The 27,094-nt window shown below is 44.3% G+C and overlaps 1 protein-coding gene across 1 annotated transcript in view; it reads left to right on the top strand.

Moving 5' to 3' along the window:
• The window catches only part of LOC144764867 (uridylate-specific endoribonuclease C-like), a 72,278-nt gene that overhangs the window by 23,386 nt on the left and 21,798 nt on the right, over positions 1-27,094 (top strand). The window contains exons 3-5 of the mRNA XM_078650302.1: positions 15,241-15,443; positions 17,828-17,941; positions 19,812-19,918. Of these exons, the coding sequence (XP_078506428.1) occupies positions 15,241-15,443; positions 17,828-17,941; positions 19,812-19,918 (424 nt within the window). The remainder of the gene's footprint in view (positions 1-15,240; positions 15,444-17,827; positions 17,942-19,811; positions 19,919-27,094) is intronic.

The following is a 27,094-nucleotide window of genomic DNA, read 5'->3' as shown; positions in this document are numbered from 1 at the left end:
AGTTAAAGTATTCTCCCGCCTCAAATTCAGGGATAGTACCAGGAGCAATTAGTGTGCGAGATAGTGTTCAAGCTTTCGCAGTCCAAGTACAGCATGTGCTCAATATAATGTGAATTGTCACTTTTCACATTTAAACTTATTTCACTTACGAGGCAGAGATTTTAGTCAGGGCTGAGTTGCCTAATAAAGTATTTTGAACCCTGAGCCCAAAGCACAAACTGTATCACAAGCCAGTGACTCCCTTGGACCACCCTGGCCTGCAGGCAGGCCCGGCTCTAGGGTTCTTGCTCTGGGAGGGCCATAAAAAAGGATGGGTGGGGCACAGAGATGAATGGGAAGTGGCTTAAAAGCAAAAAAGTATTGCGGAGATCTGATATTTTAGGTACTGACAGCGAGGTACATACTTTGCTTTCCCTGCTGCGCTTCCGGCTTTGTGGAAGTAGGAGGGGCTCTGCATGCATACAGATAGACTACAGCATGCTCCTGCTCATGTGCAGCATCAGAACTGTACTTCCTTTGCACCTTTAATGCTTTAAAAAAAATAACGTTTCCTGCTTTGCACTCTGCAAAGCACTAAAGTTTAAAAATGTGGTACAGTAAGCCCTATAACTACTTTGAACACCCCTAATTCCATAATGCACGATTTACCATTATGTATCCTTCCTTTCTATAGCCATGTTCAATGAAAAAATGGTTAGAAACTGAGTAATGGTTCTGTCAGACACAGAAAATCACTGAAACTCACCAGTTATGGTAACCAATTTACAAAACAAGACCATCATTTGCGTTGTCTGTTCTGCTTAAAACACCAGTTTCACAACGGAACAGAAATAAAGAAAAGGGTAGCAACACGGTGAATGCACACGTTATTTATTTTTTTAAATCTTTTTATTGATTTTCATCAAACAAACATAGTAAAACCATCAATTAATGGAATACAACAAATGCCAGTACACTCCTGCATTCTTCATCCAGCTGCGTTCGCAACTAGTAGAATAACATTCTAGGTAAGCAAGTCTGTCATTTTAGATAGTAGCAAAGTATATACAGTACTTTCGTGGAACGTCAGGAAGAGTTATAGATCATAGTAATTTACAACCTTTATGTACCTAATTCTCTTGGAAGTAGACTGTTTAGTAGCTCCAATAATCCTTTGGTCTGGATTTAGCTGGCAGTTCATCCTCGTATGTTAACAGCCTATCTCTGCAATATGCCATGTCTTGCAACCAGTGCTTAGGGTCTGGTATGTTCTTGCCCCCCCAGCATTTAGATATCTGCCTCTTGGCCATTAACAGAGCAATTGCACAGAATGTACGTTTCACCGCTTTAACAGTTGATAGGAGACCCAGTAAACATACCTTCATGGAGCAGTCAATTTCCACCCCCACCATATTTTTAAGCATACCTGTTACCGTCTCCCAATAGTCATGTACTTTCCCACATTTCCATGCTACATGTGCAAAATCCGCCTCTTGTTCCCCGCATCTTTTACAATTGGCGTTTTCACGTATACCATATTTATGGAGTCTTGCCGGGGTGTGGTATGTTTGATGTAGATATTTTAGATGTAATATGCGTAGGTTTCCATTTGGTGTGAGCAGCTTAATTAATGTACATGCAGTGTACCACTCTTTCTCTGTTATCGGATCTGGTAATACCTCGTTCCAACGTAGCATTGCTTTCGTTGACGTGAATGGGATCTCATGTTGTGCCACCGTGTATAGGAGAGATACTAGGTGTGTAGTGTTTGAGGATGTTAGAATTAGCTGCAGCGCTTCCAGGCTTGGTGGTTCGGCCGGGTAGTCTGCATATAGATCTCGAATAGCTCTCTGCAGTCTGTAATAGGTCAAGCGAAACAACATGGATTGATTGCTTATGTAGGACAAGTCATCCACTTGGCGGAACTCCCCTTCTTTACATAAGTCCCCGAATGTATCTATTCCTATTCTTTTGAGTAGGTCCATACCGACTTTTTCGTTAGTGATTGATAATTCGGGGTTGTTGTGTAGAGGTAGTGCTGGAGCGTACAGTGGTAATTTGTGCGCTAAACGTCCCAGTGCTCTCCATGCATGTGTGGTCGCGTCAATTGTGTTGATGTCCGCCGAGTGTAGTGGTGGACGTTTATGCGTGATTATTACTGTTAGTGGTATCGGCATGGCATCCCCTTCCTCAACCGCTGTATGTGTTAAATAAGGTGTTGTGTGGTACCAGTATGCCGCGTATTGTGCCTGTGCATATAGGTAATATAAGTAGAAGTCCGGAACGCAGAAGCCACCCTTTTCGTATGGAAGCATCAGTGTCCTGAGTTCTATGCGTGCTTGTTTACCCGCCCATATGAGTTTTAGGACTAACGTTGTTATGTTTTTGAACACTGTCTTCGGGGGTGTTATTGGTATATTGTTAAATAGGTATAAAAGTTTAGGAAGAATATTCATTTTCACTATTGCAATTCGATCAGCCAATGACAGCGGTAGTTGTATCCATCTGTCAATTTTTTCTCCTATCTTATCCAGTACTCTACCGAAGTTGGTACGTATTACTTCCTCTGGGTCTCTACTCTACCAGACTCAGAAATATCTAATCGATTCGGTTTGCCAATCCAGTGGGAAGTCTGTGGTATGTGATGTAGTAGTGTCAGTGAGTGGGATTATGGAGGATTTATCCCAATTGATCTGCAAGCCTAAGTGCTGTCCGAACCTTATGTATTCCCTTAATAATGGGTTCAAGTTTTGCTTTGGGTCCCTGATGTATAAAAGCATGTCGTCTGCGTATAGTGATATGTGTAACGGTCGGCTAGGAAAGTGCAGGGCTGAGTGGTTATGTGTTTGCCTAATGATGCAAGCTAGTGGTTCTAACGCTAGTGCGAAGAGTAATGGTGATAAAGGGGACCCTTGTCTCGTGCCACGGGCAATACTAAAGGGATCTGAGATATATCCATTCACACGAACTCTAGCGACAGGGTTTGTGTATAAGAGCGTCCCCCAGGTTATAAATCTCGAGGGAAATCCCATACGTTGTAAAATCGTCAGCAAATATGACCACTCTATCGAATCGAAAGCTTTGGCGGCATCTAGCATGACCGCCGCCGCCTTTGTGTTTGGCGTTAAGTAGAGAGATACTGCAAATAGCGTTCTGGTGTTATGCGAGGTCGCTCTTGTTGGTATAAATCCTGCCTGGTCCGGTAAAATCAGATTTGTCATCAGGGGTTGCAGGCGAACTGCCAAAATCTTCGCTAGTATTTTCGAATCTACATTTAGTAATGATAATGGTCTGTAAGATTCACAGATTTCAGGGTCCTTATTCGGTTTTAGGAGGGCTATTAGTACCGCTTCTTGTAGTGACGGAGGCATCGTTGCCTGATCAAATGCATTGCCATACATCGCAACCAGATGGGGGGGCCAGAATATCAACGTATGTTTTATAGAATTCACATGTATATCCGTCTGGACCCGGTGCCTTACCATTGGGTAGTGTTTTAATGATTTCTGTCACTTCCTCCACAGTTATAGGTAGGGATAGGTATGCTCGCTGGCGTTCGGAGAGCCATGCAATAGCCACGTCATTCAGGTAACGGAACGTGTCTTCTGGGAGAGCTATCTGTTTGGATTTATATAATGTGCTGTAGTTGTTTACGAAGCTACGCAGTATGTCCTCTGGATGTGTTAGAAGCGTACCTTTTTCATCACAAATTTGTGTTACTGTTTGTGGTCCATTCCCCTCGCAAATTTTCGTTGCTAACACTCTGCCCGGCCTACCACCTTCCCCAAATTGTCTAGCGATTGGGCGTTTAGTGACATACTTCAATTCATCTGTCACGTAACCTTGGTGTTCAGTACATGTCTGTCTAATTTCGCCTAATAGTGTAATGTTCTTTGTACGCTCATATTCCGTTTCTAGTTCTTTCAGCTTGGCTTCACATTTAGTGATCTGTTCTCTAATGTCTCTTAGAATGCCAACTGTGGTACTCATACAGACCCCTCTCATTGTCGCTTTAAACGCCTCCCAGAGTGTACCTGGGTCGTCTACTGTTGTGACATTGAAGTGAAAGTATTCTTTGATAGCCTTAGCTATAGTGTCAGCATATATCGTATCCAAAAGTGCTTTGGCGTTGAATTTCCAACTAAATGGAGGTGGGGTGTAGTGTGGTATCTGCAGCGTCAATATAATCGGGTTGTGGTCGGAGAGTGTTCTAGGTAGAGTTTTCAAAGTACGTGCCCATATTAATGTGTTATCCGTACCTAACCAGTAGTCTATTCTGGACCAACTACAGTGTGCCATATTTAGGTGTGTGGCCCCTGTCATATCCGGACACTTCATTCTCCATATGTCTTTGAGGGGCAGCTCTTCTATTATATCCCTTAGTTTCCTTCTGGCCTTCTTATGGGGTTCCGATGAGGCAGTGGAGCGATCTAGGGAGTCGCACAATGCCACATTAAAATCCCCTCCCCAAATGATGTTGGTGTCAGTAAATTCAAGCACATGGTTCCATATTTCTTGGAAAAATTCAGGAGCGTCTATATTTGGGCCATAAACGTTAACCAATGTCACATGTTGTCCTCTTAACCTCCCCGATACGATAACATATCTGCCATTTGTATCTAGGATGGTCCGGATGATTTTAAAATTGACACCTTTCCTAATTAACGTCATCACTCCTCTTGAATAGGAAGAATAGGTAGCAGAGTGGCTGGATTCCGCCCACTTCGTCCCAATTTTTCTACACATCGACGGGGCAATATGTGTTTCTTGCAGGAGCGCTATATCTATATTATATCTGTCAAAACATGCAAAAATGTGTCTAATTATTTTAGGCTTTGTAAAGCCCCGCACATTCCACGTTAGTAGATTCAAGCTATGTTTACCTGACGTACCCGTGCTGTAATGTAGTATATAAATGAACATATTTCACTGTAATATCAATCAGCATGACATTCATTGGTAAAATGACATTTGACCCTGTTTGCTCCAATCTTAACGTAACATGGATATCAGCAATGCATCTTAAATGCCCTGGCACCTGCGTAGCAACTAAACCCCAACTTACCCCAGTCACTTCCACTTCAGCATCCCAATTTTGCCGAAGCCATAGTACCCTATAAATGGTTTGAAAAAACATAACTTTGTGGGGATCACCCATGTAGAGGTCCGCCGGGGATACAGTTCACCATCCCATAAAAAGGATGGGGCAGATCTATTACTTTTGACCAGACCGCTTGTGAAAAGTGGAGGGGTCATACCTTTTGGACTTATCACATTCTTAGCGTGTAGGTCATACCAGAGTCTGTGAACCGTCCTTTAAAGGCATACCTCGTGCTAGTTTCAAGTTTCCACTGAATGGCTCCTGCTATAATCAGTTCTGACCCGCACATGTCCAGTCTATTGGTATTTGCGGGTTACGATGCAAAACGTATAATTATGCAACTTGTCTTTGTGTGGTAGTTCGATGGCAATCCATCTAGTCGCACTACCACCTAGTTTGTCTTTATACAGTGTAACCACATAATGTTCTTACCATTATCCAGCAATTGGTCTTACCCTTGAGGGACGTGGATAGGTAGTTAGCCACATTTCTGGGTTGCTGTACATTCCACAACTGTAGTCAGTGGTTCGACTCCTTACCTTCAGTCAGAATCTGGTTGTCTTTCTCTTCTGTTCAACCTTTTCCCTTTGGTTGCAGTTTTTTTGATGAAATCCATTGCAGCTTTGGGGGTAGGTAGAATGGTCATTGTGCCATCCCAGGTAACCTTCCGTCGAGCCGTATAGAGCATGGCGTATGGTATCTGCAATTCACGGAGTTTGGTTTTTGCTTCGTTGAATTCTCGTCTTGCCTGTTGCACTGTCACCGTGTAGTCCGGGTAGAACTCCAATTTGTTTCCCTGGTGTTGAATCTCTCCTTTTTCACGTGCTAGTCGCAGGATGTTGTCTCGATCTCTATAGTTTAGCACACAAGAGACCATGGGTCTCGGCGCCGAGCCTGGCGGGGGTTTTGGTGCCAGGGAGCGGTGTGCTCTCTCCACTATAAAGATAGGTGGCAGAGATTCGGCTCCAAATATGTCTTTGCACAGTTGTTCAATGTATGTTTCCATACGTCCCGTGTTGGTAGTTTCAGGCAGTCCTGCGATACGAACGTTGTTCCGGGGGGATCTCACTTCCAACTCCTCCGCCTTAGTCTTGATGACCTTCAGGACTTTCTCCAAGCCGGTGCATTTGGTTGTTGTGGAATGTGATTCATCCTCCACCGCAGATATGCGAGTCTCAGCTGTTTCCAGTCTCTACCCATGTTTGTCCATTATGGCCGCCATGTTATCCATCCGTCCTGTGAGGTGGTCCAGCTTGCCATTGATATCTTGTAGATTGGCGTGGATGGCTTTAAGAATACTTTCCATGCTACTTTCTCCCGTGCTTCCAGTTTCTGCATCTTCATCTGATGGCTCAGTCAGTCCTTTCGGCGTTTTCCGTGCTTCAAAGGTAATCTTTGATTGTAGTCTGTCCAGCTTACCCATGGCGTCCAGCAACGGAGTATTTTGTATTAAAATATTCGAAAGCGGTTATGTGACACCGTCGTCGTGGAAGGGCCGAACAGTTTAGATGCACTAACCAAGGTGGGACGGCCACCAGTCAATAGATATGTAATGTTCGAGTCCTAGACAATGTCGTACGTGACTCTCCTGTCAAGGGGCGGTGGTTTCTTTCTATGGGGGGATGTAACGGGCCTCTTTAAGTCAAAGAACTGGATAGCTCTCAGTCCAGGTGTCAGCACAGAGCGCCGTGGTCGTCCGCGTTGCTTCTACTGTCAGCAGTCTGTTGCGCACGCGATATACTCACAGGGGAGGTGCTCTGTTTGCTGGTGTCGGTCGGTTATATTTGCAGTGACTCAGTCTTATGCTTCGGTATGTCAGCATGTAACTCTACATTGGCAACGATGCACATTCGCCAGTGCGTGGGGGATGGGCTCACAACGCGATGCGAGGTCCGCGGTGTAGACAGTCGGTACTTTCACACAGAGCCAGTGCCCCAGTTGCTCCCCAGGTGTCTGTTAATTCCGACTAGTGCTCCGGTCTAAGTTTGTGTTGCTAGTGTGGAGTTGTCACCGTTTAGTTGCTCCTCTGCGCTCTGGGTGCTGCCATTTTGTGAGTCTGTCCTGCGCAATAATGCGCATTTTAGTCAGCGTTAACGTAGTTCAATAAAGCAGGGTTCTAGCAGCAGTGTCATGTGCCCTCACTGTCCCGCATGTGGTGACCGCATTTGAAACTATAACCTGGTAGTTCATTACTTCGCTGCTTCCCCGGGTCTGTGCATCGGTCGGAATCAGCGCTTTGAGGATATGGGCGCCGCCATTTTAAGTTACCGATTCCGCCACCGCTATGTTGCAGTTTAACCTATCTTTTAAGAGCTCCACGTAATGTCTCCGGTGTCGGAGGTGGCCCACCTTTAAATCTGCGTATCCGGCTATCGCATACAACTCCAGTCCTTCCGTGAGTCGTCTTACAGTGTGTAGGCGCTCTTCCGGGGCGGCGGGAGATTAGTGGTCGCCATGTTGTCTCGGACTCAATTTCGCTTCACCGTCGCCGTTTTAATTGAAGGATTGAAGGAGAGTCTGCAGCGGTCGTACATTACTCTCCATCCATGCAGTGGAACCTCCCATCCACTTTGATGCAGGTTACGGTGGTTTTCGGTCTGTTTTCGTAATGTAGCGCGTTGGAATCGTATCTGCCCGGCGGAGCTGCTTGCTCAAGCGGCCATCCCGCTGTGCGGCCCCTAGCGCCTCAATGCACACGGTATTTTTAATGAAGTTTGCCAAATTTCAGCTACTATCCTGGGATAAGCATTTGGTAACTTTTCATGACAACCTTCCATAAGGAAAATGTGGGGCCTCTGCAAAATGTACGTATTTCAGTAATAACCAAATACAGAAATAATGCAGGCAAAATGGCAAGACAATCGGCATATATGCAGTTTCAGCTAAGAAATATTAATTACAGGGTAGTTTTTGACTTCTTGTAAATACCAAGCATTCATTTTATCATACTATCCCTTTATAAAGGAAACTCAACAAGTAGGTGTTACTCAGTGCTTAATTTGCCCACAAAAATAAGTTTCAGGGTCCTCGTCAGAACACCACCGCAGCTTGCACCACACATTCCCACTGCCAGCGCTGCAAGTGACAATACCTTCATTACTATTACCCATCACACTGTTACTGTTACTGTTACAAATGTGACAGTTCACACGGTTCAAGCCCCCAAAACTATAGGAGTGACTAGGATGGCAGGTATTCGCTGTTTTTAATGTATATTGAATTAATAAACAACTGTTCTGCTGCTCATCTTTAAATTACACGAACATCGTCACCATGTGGCAGCTGTGATTAGTGCCTGTGTTGACAATTAAGTGCCAGTACTGAGCCCCGGAAACCATCAGCTCAAATTAAGCACAAGTTATACTCCAGATTAGGCACTCCCTCTATGTATCGCCAACCACTAATTTAAACTGTGGGCTGGTGGAAGGTCAGAACTATGAAGTGTTTGTGAGGCCTTGAGCAATCCTTTTCTTATTACTGATCTGGGGCTGTATTACAATAAGTGCCCCGGGGGCACTTTGGTATTACAGAAGGGTGCACAGACGCTTGTGCGTTCCCTTCAGTAATACCGATGGTGCACTTAAAGTCCAAGCGCTACCATTGGGGGCGTTCCCTCATTGGCATAGGGGGGTGCCTTATGCAAATGAGGGACTTCCTTTGCCTCTGTGCCTGCATCTGTAACATAATAAACAAAAAAGTTGCAAATGCCACTAATTTCCAATTTGAACGTTGGTTGCATGAACATACGAATGAAACAATATGTTAATTGAATTGAATTACACTTATTTTAATTTCTTTATATTTTCAATTGAACACTTCTATTTGAAAGTAATTTTCACAAATATTCTACAAATGTTAAAAACCTGGTGTGCAAAACAAATATCATATACAGTGCTTACAAACTCATTGAATATTTACAGTGTTTATACATTCAATCTTCATTCATACATCACTCAATCCACTACAAACCACAACGACTAACAACAACAAAACATAAATGATTAGAAAGATGCTGTAATGAAACTCCAGCAATCAAAAGCCAATATTTTTTACAATAAATTGAATATATACAATTATTCCTTTGTCAATAAATCAATTATGATTTTTGGCTGTTAAAGGGTCTATGCGTTTCGAACTACCGTTCTTGCGTAGTTCTCATCAGGACCAATCTGTAATGAAAGAACAAAAATCTATTTGAAGGGGGGTCCAATGTGTCTATGCTACCTTACCCCAAAAACTCAAACGGCCTCACCTACCTCGCGCTCAACTGAGCCAGCTGGAGAAGTTATACTCCCAGGCTAGAAAATGTATCAAAAAAATCACAGTCAGAAATGAAACATTACAGGAGTCTCTCATCATCTCATGCAGCCTTTCCATTCATGCCCTGACTTACTTGGGGATGTTCGATAGCGTTTCGGGCTGGCCTGGCTCGCCTGTCTGTGAAGAGGGGCACAAATGCATGTCTACAGTTACTAACAACCCTGAGTGTATCTCTTGATTCAACCAACGAGGAATTGGGCGCGCCGCTTACCTGTTAGGGCAGCTCAGGCGCGTTGTATGTTTGAGAAAATCAATCGCCACGTTTTTTCTTTTTGTGTTAGTCGGTGTCAGTTCTGTGTAAATGGAACAAACACAGAAGTTTGGCAGACTCCCTAAGATTTGACTAGTTAAGAAGCGGCGATAATTGCTGTTTGTAGCGCGGGTTGGCACTTACTTGATGGATCGTGGCTGTAACCTGTCTGTCTCCACGGGCGTCCGAACGCTGCACTGATTGTTTGCACTTCCGGGTCCCCGAAGGTTTCTGGGAAGTGTAGTTCTTGACCTTAGTGCCATTTATGATGTCGAAATAACGCAAAAAAACTTTATTGTTTTGTTCAAGTTTATTAATGGCATCTTGTCTTAGGAAATGCAGGCGATGGAAGTTATGTATGCAGCATTGGTTTCTTACCCTTTTCTTCATGGTTGTGCTGGTTTATATGACCGATGTTTTGATGGAAAGGATGTGTTTGCATGGATGTGGGAAGACTTATAGTTTAAAAATCTCTGACAGTTCATTCAATCCTGCAAACACAGTATTGAATTTCAAAATGAGCATTGCCTCTCTTTTAATTAGTTTTGCATCCAAATCGCCTCCTCTTATGTCATTTTCCACTTTGGAGATTACTGTCCAGGTTAATTCATTTTCTTGATGATTTTTTTCTTTCCAGTGATTGACCAAGGGGGCATTGGCGACATTGTTTTTGATTCTGGATTTATGCTGTTGTATCCTCACGCGAACCTCTTGGTTGGTTTTCCCAATGTACAAGAGGTCGCATGGGCACAGAACACCATAGACCACATACCGAGTTTTGCAATTGGAAAAAGTATCATGTTTCCAATGAATTGCATTATATGAGAAAACTTTGCCTTCTTTCGTAGAGTCACAACATGAACAGTTGCCACATTTATGGTGGCCTTGAATGGGAGGCAAGCGTAGCATATTGCGTAAGTCTGGCTTTTTTGTCGTTGGCAGTGCCGCTCTTACCAAATGATTGGAAATGCTATGGTTTTTTCTAAATGCGAACAGCGGTTCCTTTTGAAACATTTGGTCCAGATTTTTTACCAGGTGTCAGTTTTGTTTGACTAGTTTCTTCAGTGTGTTCGAATTTGGGCAGAAGGTTGATACGAATACCATTCTATCCGTGATCTTTTTTGGTCTCTTTTCCAACAAACATTCTCTTGGCGTCCACCAAGCTCTTTTACAGGATTTCTTGAGGAGTTTCTTTGGATATCCTCGTTGTTTTAAATTGTTGGTCAAGACCTCCGCATGCCTTAGATATTCTTCCTTTTCTGTGCAGTTGCGGCGGATACGGAGGTACTGCCCATAGGGCAAATTTTCCTTTAGACTCCGCGGGTGGTTACTTCCAAAGTGTAAAGCTTTGTTTCGGTCTGTCGGCTTTTTATATAGCGTTGTCACTAGACCACCCATGGAGGGGTAGACCTCCACGTCTAGAAATGGCATCTTGTCTTGTGAATAGTCCAAACTAAAATGGATGGCAGGTACCCTGTTATTAATCCATTCGTTGAAGTTTTTTAGATTTTCTTCTGACCCTGTCCAAGCGAAGAACACATCGTCTATAAAACGATACCAATGGGTTATCCATTGGGAGAACGGATTATTGTTGTAGACAAATGTTTCCTCATATTTTGCCATAAACAGAATTGCTAATTCCGGGGCAAAGGGGCATCCCATAGCCACTCCTCCTATTTGCGTTATTTCGACATCATAAATGGCACTAAGGTCAAGAACTACACTTCCCAGAAACCTTCGGGGACCCGGAAGTGCAAACAATCAGTGCAGCGTTCGGACGCCCGTGGAGACAGACAGGTTACAGCCACGATCCATCAAGTAAGTGCCAACCCGCGCTACAAACAGCAATTATCGCCGCTTCTTAACTAGTCAAATCTTAGGGAGTCTGCCAACCTTCCGTGTTTGTTCCATTTACACAGAACTGACACCAACTAAGACAAAAAGAAAAAACGTGGCGATTGATTTTCTCAAACATACAACGCGCCTGAGCTGCCTGAACAGGTAAGCGGCGCGCCCAATTCCTCGTTGGTTGAATCAAGAGATACACTCAGGGTTGTTAGTAACTGTAGACATGCATTTGTGCCCCTCTTCACAGACAGGCGAGCCAGGCCAGCCCGAAACGCTATCGAACATCCCCAAGTAAGTCAGGGCATGAATAGAAAGGCTGCATGAGATGATGAGAGACTCCTGTAATGTTTCATTTCTGACTGTGATTTTTTTGATACATTTTCTAGCCTGGGAGTATAACTTCTCCAGCTGGCTCAGTTGAGCGCGAGGTAGGTGAGGCCGCTTGAGTTTTGGGGTAAGGTAGCATAGACACATTGGACCCCCCTTCAAATAGATTTTTGTTCTTTCATTACAGATTGGTCCTGATGAGAACTACGCAAGAACGGTAGTTCGAAACGCGTAGACCCTTTAACAGCCAAAAATCATAATTGATTTATTGACAAAGGAATAATTGTATATATTCAATTTATTGTAAAAAATATTGGCTTTTGATTGCTGGAGTTTCATTACAGCATCTTTCTAATCATTTATGTTTTGTTGTTGTTAGTCGTTGTGGTTTGTAGTGGATTGAGTGATGTATGAATGAAGATTGAATGCATAAACACTGTAAATATTCAATGAGTTTGTAAGCACTGTATATGATATTTGTTTTGCACACCAGGTTTTTAACATTTGTAGAATATTTGTGAAAATGACTTTCAAATAGAAGTGTTCAATTGAAAATATAAAGAAATTAAAATAAGTGTAATTCAATTCAATTAACATATTGTTTCATTCGTATGTTCATGCAACCAACGTTCAAATTGGAAATTAGTGGCATTTGCAACATTTTTGTTTATTATACACTTGTGGCAAGCGATGCCTGTGGGAGCCCATACCCAGTGGTTTTGTGTTCATTGCATCTGTAACATGGCATGAGCTCAGAGGCAAAGAAGCTCTCAGTGGGCGCACTCACTGAACTCAGGGGTCCCCTCAGCACACAATACTCTCCCGATTGAGTATGGAGGTAGCCCCTCCACGTATATTGCAGGGGGTGGGCCCTCAAGTATTGTTACACCAATTCCTTGGGTAGGCCAGAATCTTCCTTGGGTGGGCCTGGCCCACCCTGAAAAACCGGCCTCTCTTGCAAGTATAGAGCTTCCACCACTAAAATATTTCCTCACCTAGCCCTGGCATCCCCACCTTTCCATCCGACTCCTCAGGGGCCTGCCTCGTTGTAGCGCTCATCTCATCTCAGGGGCAGGACCGGAGGCCCGGCTGTGAGCAGCAGGCACGAGCGCTGCAGCAGCCTACGTAGCGCTCAGCCCCTCCCCCCTCCCACACTCCTGGGTGTTCTCCCCCACAGTGGCCTAGCTAGGTCAGGTGGTACCTGGTGCGAAAAATTTCTTGTCACCCCCCCCCCCCCCAACATTGAAATTATTATAATAAGGAAAAAAAAGATAGTTACACATTTTTTTGCTGTTTTGTCACCCCTCTCAGTGATGACGCCACGGCTCCCACGTGCTGGGCTCGAGTTTCAGTGGCTCGATAGGGGTTACCGAGCTCACAGCGGCTGTGTAATCTCTGCATGTGAAATGGAATGTCGGTCATGATACCGATTTCAAACCGGTGGAGGAAAGAGAAATCCTTCGACATTGAGTAAAGGAAATATTGGGATAACAGTTTGGTGTGAATAAGAACATGTAATTGTTAATAATAAGAACATCAAGTAAATCAGGGAGAATAATTCCAAACACGAACTGCTATCATTGAATCACAACTTCTGATGTGATGAAAAGTAGGTGCAACACAAACAAGTAATCTAAGCACGCCTCACTTCCCAAAGGGTCTTCTCCGGCATCCAAATACTTAAATATTTTTTGTGAATAAGCTGTATGTTACATCTTTGGCCATTTTCAGTATTATTCTGAAGTCAGCGGCACTTTGAGCTCAGTGTGTACATGCTCTCCACCTCCAGCACAAGAACATCTCTGTGTACATACATAACAAGGTCCGAATGACTCCCTTCCTTTCATATTCCCGGGTGTTACATTGCTGATGTCAGAACTTTGAGGTGTGCAGAGCAGAACAGGTATTCTTCTGGCATTTGCAGGTGGAGTGGTTGTTTTGTTGTTGGTGAGAAAGACATCGAAGACAGGCATGTTTCTAAGAGGAAGGCATGATGGAGTGTCTATGTACTTTTTGGAAAAATTGTGCAGGTGGATGCAGTGTTTTTACTATCGGAGGGACTGTTTTGGAGGCGGTACATCTGGCAAGAAATTTTTCTTCTGTAAAAGGGGACACTCTTCTAAATGCCTGCACTAGACTAGATTGGAAACTAAAGATAGTCCTAGAAAAAAGACAGTGCCAGATCCATACTGCACCAAGCATGACCCTCTCCATTGCAGATACCAGAAGATTCCACAAAACATTATTTCAAAAGATTTACTTTATATCATATTTATCCAAATATATTGTCTAGAAGCCCACAGGCTCTGACAGGAACTTATAAAATGTTCCTTTTCATCAGGGTCTGGCACAATATCCGAGAGCATTGTTCCTTTGAAGCAGAAAATAATGTATGACATAGTGGAAAGGATCAGGACCAAATAGAATTATAAAATTCAAAAGCCAGCGCTTTGTCCACAGAGCCATAAAGAATCAAGTATATGCCTTATTCTCTTTAGGTGAACTAGTGCCCACATGAAGGTGCTTAAGGATCCGCTACAAGCTCCAGGAAAAAATTGCTTGCAAGAAGCCATCTTCTGTGGTTGAGTCCCTTGTGTAACATGAGCCGAGTTACTACACACTGACAAAGCCCAATCGAAGATCAGGGATAAGCAGGCTCAAGTCGGGGTACCACTCAGGTGGACGGCGTCCCCCCACTTATTTTACCGGTAGCTCGATAACAAACTACTGCCAGAGTCTAATGTGCGTGCTTGTTCAGTGCCATAGTGACACCTCCTTTTATCTGTAAAATACAGTACACATGAAGTGTCTCAGCTGTATGTCATGCGCTGGCTTCTCTGATGCAATCGCATCTAAGGGGTGAGCGAGGGGAGGCAATGAGTCTGATGGTGCAAGCCACCGTTCGTGGCGTCACTTCCTTCGTGACGTCAGCGTCCCCCCACTTCTTTTTTTAGACTTGTGCCCTGGGGATAAGGACTCTAGTCTGTTTTATCCTGTGGGCAGCCATCTTAAAGAAGGAGTCACAGGGTCCCTCCAAAGATTCTAGTCTCTTGTGGCTGTCCTCCGCCATTCCTAGTCCAGTCTTCATCACACCTGTTCCTGTGTGATATTCGAATTACCTACTGCTGCAGGAGGCTGCAGATTCGAGATGGTAGTCTTACTCACTGGCCCTTCAAAGATAGAACCATAGCTGTCTGTCTCCTAGACTTTCACCTCCATCCAGATGTCTGGACCATGGGACCTATGGCTTGGGAACCACAGTGCCAAGAGAACCACTAGGTATGAAGAACCAGGTAAGTGGAGAAATGGGGGCACCATAGACTCCATGTACTGCCAGATGTGCTTGGGTTACCGCCATACAGGGAAGTGTTAACTCTCTTAGGCTGAGACCTAACAACCCGTCTCTCCCCTGCAGACTTTTCGAATATGTCAATGAAAACAAGTTGTTCTCCAGACCTACTTTTGCACGACTGAAGGCCCTGCTCGACAACTATGATCGCATGACCGGCACTGCCGAGACAGTTCCAAGCGCAGAGGTCCAAGAACAGGACGCCTTCCTGGAGGAGATATTCAAGACTCAAGTCATAAGCAAGCTCTACAGTTTCTTATCCTCCAAAGGTAAGCTCGTAGGCTTGGGGGATCGGTTATGAGTAATCCAGTTATCAGGAGTAGACAGCCTACAAAAGTGTTGGCAGTTTGTCTGACAAGCCATTGCCTCTAGTAGGCAGAAGGGTTTGGGCAGTTCCAATCACATTTCAGTTGAGCCTGACATGTGCCTGGCTCTGCCACAGCACCATAAACTTGTCAGACCTTGGGGCCTGATGAATGCGGTTGGGGAAGGAATGGAATCTGTTTTCTGGGTTATTAGTAATGTATGACTGGGGGAGCCCTTCTAAGCCACAGACTGGTGAAGATCCACTGACAGTTCTACACCGTGCTGTTAAAATCAGGGATCGGTGGCAATAGTCACAGTTCACACCTTCCATTCATATAAGGATTCTTTCCAATTATTTCATTTCCTTCTCGTCTCAAGTGATGAGGGTCAAAGGAGGATTTATTTAGGAAGGGATGCTGGATGTTGTCTCTCATAATATGAACTACAAGGAGAACATAAATATGATGCTCACCCTGCTTAGGAAGTTGGAAGGGAAAACAAAATCCCAGTCTCTTTTACAGTGTTACTTCTCCAAATGCTCCGCAATAGAAGCCACCGGGCACATGTGGCAACCAAAACCCGTCTTGCCTTCTCCAATGGTGAAGAGGTAAATCACAGCAAAATGAATCATGAAAAGTGCGAGGTTGGTTCAAATATAGCCATGATCTGGTCATTAAGTGGTATAGAACAGTGGTGGTTACTATCAATAGTGCAGAAGGTGCAGTGGCACCGGAGCCTGGCAGGCCCTTTGCCCTTCAGGTAGGAAGGCCCATTTTCCTTGTTGCTGTAAGGCCCTTGGAACCACTGGTATGCAAATGTGCTGAAGTAGTATAGCTTTCCTGTCCATAAGGTACTTCCATTTCCATAACAAGCCCTTGATGGGGTGGCTACCTCACTTCACATCATTACAGACTCTGATTCCAGTCCTGAGATTTCAATTGACAGCCAAATTCATTGTGGGTGTTGTAGTTTTGCATTGCTTCTATTGAAACGACTGGACTAACAAATCTGAGATCAATGTGTTTTTAAAGTCCAAAAATGAAACAGTGGCTGGGATGACTTGGAGTGTATTGTCCACCCTACCTGGTCACCATCTACCATACACAAGCACCTTTTACTGGGACAACCTGATCCAACCTCATAGAGAAGGAGGAGGGTGATCAAAAGAGTAACATAGACAATCACCTCCATTATTTGAACAAGCATTGGATTAGCAAATACAAATGTTTGTCTTTTACAGGCAGGCACGTATTTGTTTATTTTGCAAACATTTGCAATAGGCATCACAACTTTAAAAGTGATACAAATTAAAAGTGCCACCATTTAAAGTGGCATTCTTATGTTTGTTAGAAAAAATAAGTAAAGAAACAAATCACAAAATCAAATGTAAAAAACTTGAAATAAAAGCAGAGATAAAAGCAATGATTGACTCACCATATGTGACATTGTAGTGGACTACTTTTTAGGCCGAATGTGCGCAATCAAAATGATGTCTGTCTTAGTGAAGAGAGCTAATGGTTGAAGTGTGCTGACCCATTGGCCATGTTGTATGCTTCTGTGTGGAGAACCAAAGGTGAATTACATTTGAACAAACCAGTGGATGAAGAAAGCAGAACCAAAGCCCCTCTTTATATGTATGTATTTTTTTATTTATGATTTTCATTACACGAGGCCGCCGAGACTGCTAAAGCTGTCCGAGACTAAACTTAAAAAAGATTCACCACAGAAGCAGACTTGTGGCAGGGTGGGTGAAATTTTCCTGATGGGCAGATAGGACTGACACACAAATGGAAGTAGGGAGCTACGAAAGGCGCCTTGACCCTAATGCAAGGTAGGGAAATGGGCTTCCTCCATGGGTAGTAAAAGACAGAGCTGTGATTAGGTAGTAAAAGACAGCCATGATTGAGGTGTAGTGGACATCACAGCTCTTGGGTTTTGGGGCCACTTTTCCTGCTGTACTGCTAGCTGGATTACTTACCAGTACTCTTCATTATAAGGACTCTTCCATCTCCCTCCCATTGCTTATACATTGTCACATCCGACCTTCCACCCTGGAGCTGCTTCGTGTGCAAGCCTCGAGTGTTTGTGCAGTGTGGGTGGTGGATGCAGCAGGTGCCGTTTATAGTCTAGGAGGAGGTGGGCATTCTGGAAGAAAACCCAAAAAATAGGTGTGTGTGTAAGGGGCAAGACCTCCTCAGAGGATAAGAAAAGGGAAGGTTTTGAGTAGGTAATGATAGCTACGGCCCTGAAGGGAAGAGTTGGTCAGTTATCAGACTGACTGTTTCCACAAGTCCATCAGACAAAACCCTACAGGCTCAAATAAATTAACTGGCCTTTCCTCCTACAGGTTTCTACACATCGCAGCAGGAATTCAAGCGTGACCTAAATGAAATGTGGTTCGGATTGTACACGCGCTCAAAAGGACCTCTCGATTCATCAGGGTTTGAACATGTTTTCCACGGTAAGACTAATTCATGTGAAGTTGAAATATATCATTTAGAGTTAGCCGCAGAAAAAGGTGCATGTTGTTTGTCCATGTTCTGGTTGCTGTTCTGTACCCACGTGCTATTGATATCTCTGGGTTGTGCCTCAGTTTTTCAAGATCAAGTCTTGCTTATAACATCCTCTCTGCTACCACCCAGAGGGAGGATCTCCTCTATGCACTGTGATCTCTCAACTGTGAGGGTCAGTGCCTGCACCCCAGGAACTGATGTCACTACTCCTCAGGAGGGCTTCCCCATAACCCCTTGTGCGGATCACCCTTTCTCATTGCTCACGCTCCTACAGCGTCGCAGTTCCAGTTAGATAAGAGCAGATCATACCACAGAAGCAATGACCTGTAGATCAACAAAAAGAAAACCAATATAATTGACTTTTATGGAAACCCAAAACTCAAGGCTAGAAACACCCTAAGCGTGGACAATCAAGGACAAGAAGCGGCAAAAGTCTTCTCATATCTGGGAGTCAAGATATAGACATTTAAGATGGAGACCCCATATTCCCTTTGCAATTGACAAAGACCAATCAGCAGAAATGACAAGCATGCACTTCACCAGAAGACACTGAAACTAGCCAGATAAGAAAGAGTTTTGGCTGCAGCACTGAACTATGGTGCCTGGATCCAGCAGTGCAATAGAAAACTATCCTATAGGGAACCTCAATACTCGAATGCTTCTGAGATGTTTTCCAAACGCAGCCCTGGAAGCGGGCCTACCATTCCCTCTCCACCTCCCCTTTTACTCATCCCAAACCTCCTCCTACTCTATGAGCTCCCAAAAACACTTTCTAGACCCTTCCCTCTTCTATCCCTCCACTATCCTTTTCATTCCAACTAACAGACTAACATGTCCACCGCTCAAATTAATTTCATATCTTCCTATACTAATTCACCACTGATCCTTTTTGGGTTACAGAGTAAAGAGCTTTGACGTCTCGTCGGGGGTAGTAAGCGCTATATTAATGCAATTACAATTACAATTTACTTCTGGTCAGAGCAGGAGCCAAATGTACCTTGCTATATTAACAGTCACAAGAGCATCCTCTACAGGGACTTGTTGAGTGAAACGATCGTGGTTTAAACATCTGAAATATTGGGTGCAGGCAGCCTGTATAAAATACCCGCAGCATCCAGCCACTAGGACAGTGGCAGCTCACACCATGCACTGAATACAGGCAGACATGGCAAATGAACTAAATAGGTTAGTATTTTGTTAAATGTGGATAGTAGGGTCTCCAGCTTCTGGAGTCAGGTTGCTGTAGGCTGGGTTTTCTCCAATGTTCAGAGCTTAGGAACAGTTGAGTTTAAAGCTGGTTAATGTGCATTTCTCCATTCATAGCACAGCACAGTGGTCAAGTCTTTATGGGTCTAGCTACTTGCGGTTTCCCAGTTCTTGGATGATCAGTGCGCCATCCACATAATTGTAGCAGGCTAGGTTGAAGGAATTAATCATGTCTGCTAGAACTTTGTGGTGGATGTGGATTAGAAGTGGAAAGACAGTCCATCCCTGCAGTACTCCCCATTAAGTAGCAAAAGAGGGTGATGTGAACGAGGGCCGTGTGATGATACAGGCCACCTCCAGTTGAGCTATGGGAAAGCTCTTAAGCCATCAGTTATTGTAACCTGAGACTAAGAATAAAGAAAGTATAGAATATCTCGCCTACTACCTCAATTTTGCAGTTTTCGACCAATCCGCCTGACTGTGCCTTACAACTGATTGCATAACCCGGGGGTTTGGTGCTGTGTATACACTTCTCATGTAGAGTACTTTACCGATGGCACCATGGCAGCTGGCGATCAGACACCAATCTTCCTTTTTCCATCCATGCTGCAGGTGAAATAAAAAGTGGTAAAATATCCGGCCTGCACAACTGGGTCCAACTGTATCTACTGGAAAAATCCGGGCAAGCCAACTACCTGAGCTACAGCTATGACGGGCCGGTGAGTACAGCAGCTTAACGCATAATGATGCCCCCCTTGCAAAATGTGAGTAGGGGGGCCCTGAGTCTTATGTAGCTCACAGATATTCATTGACCTAGGGCTGAATGGGGCGGCCCCTGAAGGCCTGGGGCCCCTAAAGGGTTGGGGGCCGCCCTTTGCCTCAGGGCCCTGCGTTATGCCCGGGGTAGCAACCCAAGAATAACACACTCTTACTCCGGGTAAGCAGGGTTTGCTGGAGTCAGACAGGCCATGTCTGTTCCTGGATGCCTATAGCAATAAATGCTTTTGTGAAATGAACTGGATGTTTTCAATCGAACAGGCCAAGGTAAATAGAGCACCATTAGCCGCACCACGGTAAACCCAGATATTGACAAGAGTAGACCTCTCTTTTGCTCAATCCATTCCTTTTGTACTTGTAAAGTGTGTAACTATTTCTTGTGTGCCTTTCAGTACAGATGCAGAAACCCCTCCATTAGTGAGTAGAAAGACGAGGCTGTGACTAGGTCAAAAACAAAGAAGGGAGGTAGAGCGAAACGAATGGATTCTTGCTCCACTGGGATACTTAGATAAACACAGAGAATCCAACCAAGAAAAGGAGGGGAAGGGAGTGTTTTCAACGTGTGTTGAAGCACTCAGTGTTTTGAAAAATACCCCTCACACACCAAAAGGCCCCTTGGTGTCATGCTTCATCATCGGGGTCTTCGCACCCCTCTATCGGGATGCGGCGTGCTGCGACCTACGACTACGCGGGAGCACTAATAGTAAAGACTATGTGTGGTGTTGGTGTGTGGGGTGTCTTAGGTTAAGTGAGTGGTGGGATGTGGTGAAAAAATTAAAAAATACCTGGCGCATGAGTTTGAGGAAAAATTTATTCTGAACTCTGGCTGGTATTATTAAAAGAAGTGCAAAATGAGGTCAGGGCTGTTATATTAGGGAACAGGACCTCTGGTGTGCGTTGTCGACATGTTTCGGAGCCAAGCTCCTTCTTCAGGACGGGGGCACAACCTCCCCACCTTACTCACGTTTTTCTAAAATTAAAAAGTGTATTATACAGAAAAGTGACGAAAATATAGGCTAAGTGTGCCTACAGCGGTCTGCTACAAGTACAATGACCTGCAGAAAGACAAAAAGGAGAAAACAACATTGGTTACCCTTGTAGCGGGTAGTTCAAGCAGGTGCAGTCACCTGGAACCTCACCATTATGCTTGTTTTAAAGCCTGTGGAAGGAAAAAGACTCACAAAACTCACAACATAGAACACACATGTACTGGTACTTAGAGTTATTATTGGTCCTACTTGTGAAGCTTGCTTTTTTGCCTCATGAGCATAGAGAACGTCTGGGGTGTTGCTATTTTTGCAATCTGTTGGGGAGAATGATGCAAGATTTAATAACTCATTCTTACTCACTTTAGTTTTAGGAGGGTGGTCTTAATTGATCAGTCTGAGGATTACTCACGATTACGGGACGCTATGGACACCGTCTACCCCCACACGCTGCTCCGCTGGTTCTGGATGGTAGACCAGTGGTCATGCTATTTATACCCTATTTCTTAAGGGGCGGAAGTATCTGTGTTTCCTAACATGGGTGTTCCGCTCCATGTTAATTGACAGATGCCCATGTTTGGAACGTCCGCTAATTTGCCTCGCGCATGTCTCTCCGTCATGTAATGACATGGCATAGACGTCTGGTGATTCTCCCCGTAGGCGCATGGTGACTGATCACTCGCGCATGCGCACGCCAGTGATAAATGGCGCATGCGCGTTTGCTATTGTCATTTCTGACAGACACTGATTATCGCGCATGCGCTTCTTGGATTCCAGCGGTCCTTTCAGTACTGTCTGCGCTTTCAATGGGGCAATTTCTTTCTTGTTGAAGCCGGTTTAACAAGAACTTCAGTTTTTTGGTCTCAGAAGTATCCTGATTGAGTAACTTCAGACATACGATTGTGGTCGCGCTGTATTTATCCGATTAGTTATAATAGTCTTCAATTTCCGAGATATTTAGTAATTGAAGTTCTATTTTTTGACAATACTGGAAGGATCGTTTCACCGGTCATTGGTCATTGGTCAATTGGGTCCACGGTAAATCGTCATTAAGCCCAATTTTATGGGTTCCAAGCCTGAAAACCCATCTCTGTTCCTTCTGGAAGAGCCCAGCTTCAGAGGGTAGTTGCTCAATAATTGTCCAGTTTAGGTCATTTACGCAGTGTCCAGCAGTTAGGTAGTGAGTTGCCATTTTCGTTGTGCTCTTTTTGCAGCGTACATTGCTCTTATGCTCGTTCATTCTTGTTTTTACAGCCCTCGTTGTCATACCAACATACTCAAGGTTGCAGGGACATTTGATCAGATATACTACGTTTTTAGTATTGCAATTTGTGAATTTCCTTTGCTCCCAAGTGGTTCCATTCCGGAAGAAAAGTTTTTTGCTTTTCTTGGTCAGGTGGCAGCTACTGCAGTTTCCACAGGGAAAGTGGCCTTGGACGTCAACAGATGGTTGCGTAACGATTGTTGTTGATTTTGGTCTTGTGTGTACCAGTATGTCTCTTAGGTTACGCCCTCTTCGGTGAGCAAACATAGGTTTTTCAAAGTTCAGGTTGCCACAGGTTAGTATCCTCCAGTGTTTATTCACAATTTTTGATACTTCGTTGGACATGGTGTTAAAAGTTGTCACACATATAGGTCTTTTATTCTCCTTCGCTTCTGTGGTTCGGTCCTCCAGTAGGGCCTCTCTGTTGTTATTCGTAGCTCTTTTCAGTCCTTTTGCAATGATTCTCTTGGGGTACTCTCGTTGCTTTAGCTTCTCACTCAGGTCTTTCGCCTGTAATTTGAAATTGGACACATTTGTACAGTTACGTCTCAGACGTAAAAATTGTCCATAGGGCAAATTTTCACGCAAGTGCCTGGGGTGAAAGCTGTCGTATCTTAGCAGACAGTTTCTCGATGTTGGCTTGAAATGGGTAGTGGTTTTTAAGCCCCCATCTTCTGCATAAATATTTAGATCAAGGAAGACTAGTAGGTTGGATGACATGGTACTGGTGAATTTGAGGAAGGCATTTTGGTTGTTCAGCCATATTTGGAATTCCTCCGCAGATTGTCGGTCACCTTCCCAGATGACTAGGACGTCATCTATGTACCTCCTCCAGCATTTTATGTTTGTTCTGTATGGATTTCGTTCATTGAGAATTTTTGTGGTCTCTAGGTGATGTACATAGAGCCCCGCCAGGCTCGGCGCAAAGGTACTACCCATGCTGGTTCCATGGCACTGTTGGTAGATCGTGGTCTTGTATTGAAAGAAGTTTTTTTCTAGGGCCAGTGAGATGCATTCTAGAACCAGTCCTCGTGGTGTTTGATACTTCCATTGTGTTGAGAACAAAACTTCTTCAATGATCATGAGTGTTTCGTCATGGGGAAGGCTGGTATAAAGACTTTCGACGTCCAGGCTGATCAAGAGTTGACTGCCCGGGTCAAAGGGTATGTCCTGTAGGAGTTGTAATACCGCTTTTGTGTCTTTGAGGTAGGTGTTTGTAGATTGTACTAGAGGGCGTAGGAAAGCGTCCGCGAATTTTGACAGTGGTTCTAGGATAGAACCGATCCCTGATACTATCGGTCTTCCAGGGGGATTGGTGAGGTTTTTATGAATTTTCGGGATGCTGTAAAAATACGGAATCCGCGGTTTTTTCTGCTCCAAAAATTCGCCCTCTTTCTTGCTCAACCAATCGTGTGCTAGGCCTTCTTCGATCATTCCTCCAATCTTAATTCTCAGGTTCTCTGTTGGATCCTGTTGTAGGATCATGTAATTGCGTCTATCAGACAGTAGTCTTAAACATTCACTGTCGTAGGCCTCGGCAGTTTGTAGGACGATGGCTCCGCCTTTGTCTGCTGGCTTTATTATGATATTGGTGTCCTCAGATAGCGTTTTTAGGGCTTGTTGTTCCTCCCTTGTTGTGTTGTGAAAAATTCTAGTAGACGACACATCCAGTTTGTTGACTTCTGTCATGATAGCTTTTTCATAAGCCAATAGCTCTAAGGGGACCAAGGAATCTGGTGGGGTGAAAGTAGACTTGGGTCTAAGGCCGGTATCGGTTCTCAGAACTGGTGATGGTCTTTCCATGAAGTAGGCTTGTAGTTTCAATTTGCGTATGAATTCCTGCATCTCAATGTTCATTTTAAAGATATCAGGTCTCTGTGTCGGAACAAAGCCTAGGCCTTTGTTTAACACCTGGGTTTGTAGACTCGTTAATAGTGTTGGAGTGAGATTGACCACTAAGTCCCTCTCTGGTTGCTGGACGACGGTTGGTTGGGTAAGGATCCCGTCATGCTCCTGGTTTGTCGGGGGTTTCCTTGGTTCTGGTCCTCCCATGTGACGTTGTTTCCCTTCCGGTTCCTTCCCCGTGGCCCCGGGCGGGTGCCTAAAAAAGGCTGTGGGTCATAGAAGGCACCATCAAAATCCTGGTTCCATTGTGGATACCCCTGAGCATTAGCTGTTGGACCAAACTGGAAAGGGGAGAACGGTGGGGGACCCATGTATTGTGGGAATTGAGGGTACCCTCTCCATCCCCGTTGTCTCGGGAACTGTTGTCTCTTTTGTCTCCAACCGCCTCGGTTTGGACGGTACCTTTGGCCATTACCTGAGTTCGAGCCGGTTGAACTGTCTGATCCATCACTGTCTATGTCACTGTTTTGGTTCTTGTGCACATAATCAGCTTTTGTATATGGATAGGCTCCTTCCGGTGTGAATTTATCTTTATCTTTTTTAAGTTTGCTAAACTTACTTTGTTTCAGGGTGTATTCGAACTCCGTCATCTGTTGGTTAAGTTCATCTAGTCTTATTTTGAGGTCAGCAGGTGAGATGTAAGTGCTTAGTTGTACCTCAATTTTTTGAATTTCAATTTTTAATTCTTGTGTTATTCTGGCCGCTGTTTTAACAATGAGGACTAACCAGTCCCTGGTGCAGTGCCAGGAGATCAGGGACCACTCTTTTTTAAACTGGGCATCTGACTGGAATATGAACGGTTCAGTTTTGACGATCAGACCCGGTGGGCCCATTTTATTCCTGAGGTACTCTGTCATTAGTAGACCATGTAGTGCTGCTTTGATTTGGTTACGTCTTAGGTTCACTATTTCGTTCCAATCATTAATATTAGGACCTGTTTCTGGGTTGCTGAGGCCCTCAAACGGGTTGATGGCTGTGAGAATTCTGTCGATCTCGTCGTCCCCAAACGTGAGGCCATGTTCGTCCTCCATTGTAAAGACCGCTGATGTAAGTACCTAATGTGTGAGACTATGTGTGTGAGTATGAGAGTAAGGCTCCCGCAGCTGTGCGCTGCCTGTACTGAGTCAAAAACAAAGAAGGGAGGTAGAGCGAAACGAATGGATTCTTGCTCCACTGGGATACTTAGATAAACACAGAGAATCCAACCAAGAAAAGGAGGGGAAGGGAGTGTTTTCAACGTGTGTTGAAGCACTCAGTGTTTTGAAAAATACCCCTCACACACCAAAAGGCCCCTTGGTGTCATGCTTCATCATCGGGGTCTTCGCACCCCTCTATCGGGATGCGGCGTGCTGCGACCTACGACTACGCGGGAGCACTAATAGTAAAGACTATGTGTGGTGTTGGTGTGTGGGGTGTCTTAGGTTAAGTGAGTGGTGGGATGTGGTGAAAAAATTAAAAAATACCTGGCGCATGAGTTTGAGGAAAAATTTATTCTGAACTCTGGCTGGTATTATTAAAAGAAGTGCAAAATGAGGTCAGGGCTGTTATATTAGGGAACAGGACCTCTGGTGTGCGTTGTCGACATGTTTCGGAGCCAAGCTCCTTCTTCAGGACGGGGGCACAACCTCCCCACCTTACTCACGTTTTTCTAAAATTAAAAAGTGTATTATACAGAAAAGTGACGAAAATATAGGCTAAGTGTGCCTACAGCGGTCTGCTACAAGTACAATGACCTGCAGAAAGACAAAAAGGAGAAAACAACATTGGTTACCCTTGTAGCGGGTAGTTCAAGCAGGTGCAGTCACCTGGAACCTCACCATTATGCTTGTTTTAAAGCCTGTGGAAGGAAAAAGACTCACAAAACTCACAACATAGAACACACATGTACTGGTACTTAGAGTTATTATTGGTCCTACTTGTGAAGCTTGCTTTTTTGCCTCATGAGCATAGAGAACGTCTGGGGTGTTGCTATTTTTGCAATCTGTTGGGGAGAATGATGCAAGATTTAATAACTCATTCTTACTCACTTTAGTTTTAGGAGGGTGGTCTTAATTGATCAGTCTGAGGATTACTCACGATTACGGGACGCTATGGACACCGTCTACCCCCACACGCTGCTCCGCTGGTTCTGGATGGTAGACCAGTGGTCATGCTATTTATACCCTATTTCTTAAGGGGCGGAAGTATCTGTGTTTCCTAACATGGGTGTTCCGCTCCATGTTAATTGACAGATGCCCATGTTTGGAACGTCCGCTAATTTGCCTCGCGCATGTCTCTCCGTCATGTAATGACATGGCATAGACGTCTGGTGATTCTCCCCGTAGGCGCATGGTGACTGATCACTCGCGCATGCGCACGCCAGTGATAAATGGCGCATGCGCGTTTGCTATTGTCATTTCTGACAGACACTGATTATCGCGCATGCGCTTCTTGGATTCCAGCGGTCCTTTCAGTACTGTCTGCGCTTTCAATGGGGCAATTTCTTTCTTGTTGAAGCCGGTTTAACAAGAACTTCAGTTTTTTGGTCTCAGAAGTATCCTGATTGAGTAACTTCAGACATACGATTGTGGTCGCGCTGTATTTATCCGATTAGTTATAATAGTCTTCAATTTCCGAGATATTTAGTAATTGAAGTTCTATTTTTTGACAATACTGGAAGGATCGTTTCACCGGTCATTGGTCATTGGTCAATTGGGTCCACGGTAAATCGTCATTAAGCCCAATTTTATGGGTTCCAAGCCTGAAAACCCATCTCTGTTCCTTCTGGAAGAGCCCAGCTTCAGAGGGTAGTTGCTCAATAATTGTCCAGTTTAGGTCATTTACGCAGTGTCCAGCAGTTAGGTAGTGAGTTGCCATTTTCGTTGTGCTCTTTTTGCAGCGTACATTGCTCTTATGCTCGTTCATTCTTGTTTTTACAGCCCTCGTTGTCATACCAACATACTCAAGGTTGCAGGGACATTTGA

The sequence above is a fragment of the Lissotriton helveticus genome, chromosome 1_1 (genome assembly GCF_964261635.1).
Source record: "Lissotriton helveticus chromosome 1_1, aLisHel1.1, whole genome shotgun sequence".
NCBI lineage: Eukaryota > Metazoa > Chordata > Amphibia > Caudata > Salamandridae > Lissotriton > Lissotriton helveticus.
This window is presented reverse-complemented; position numbering and strand designations above follow the sequence as displayed.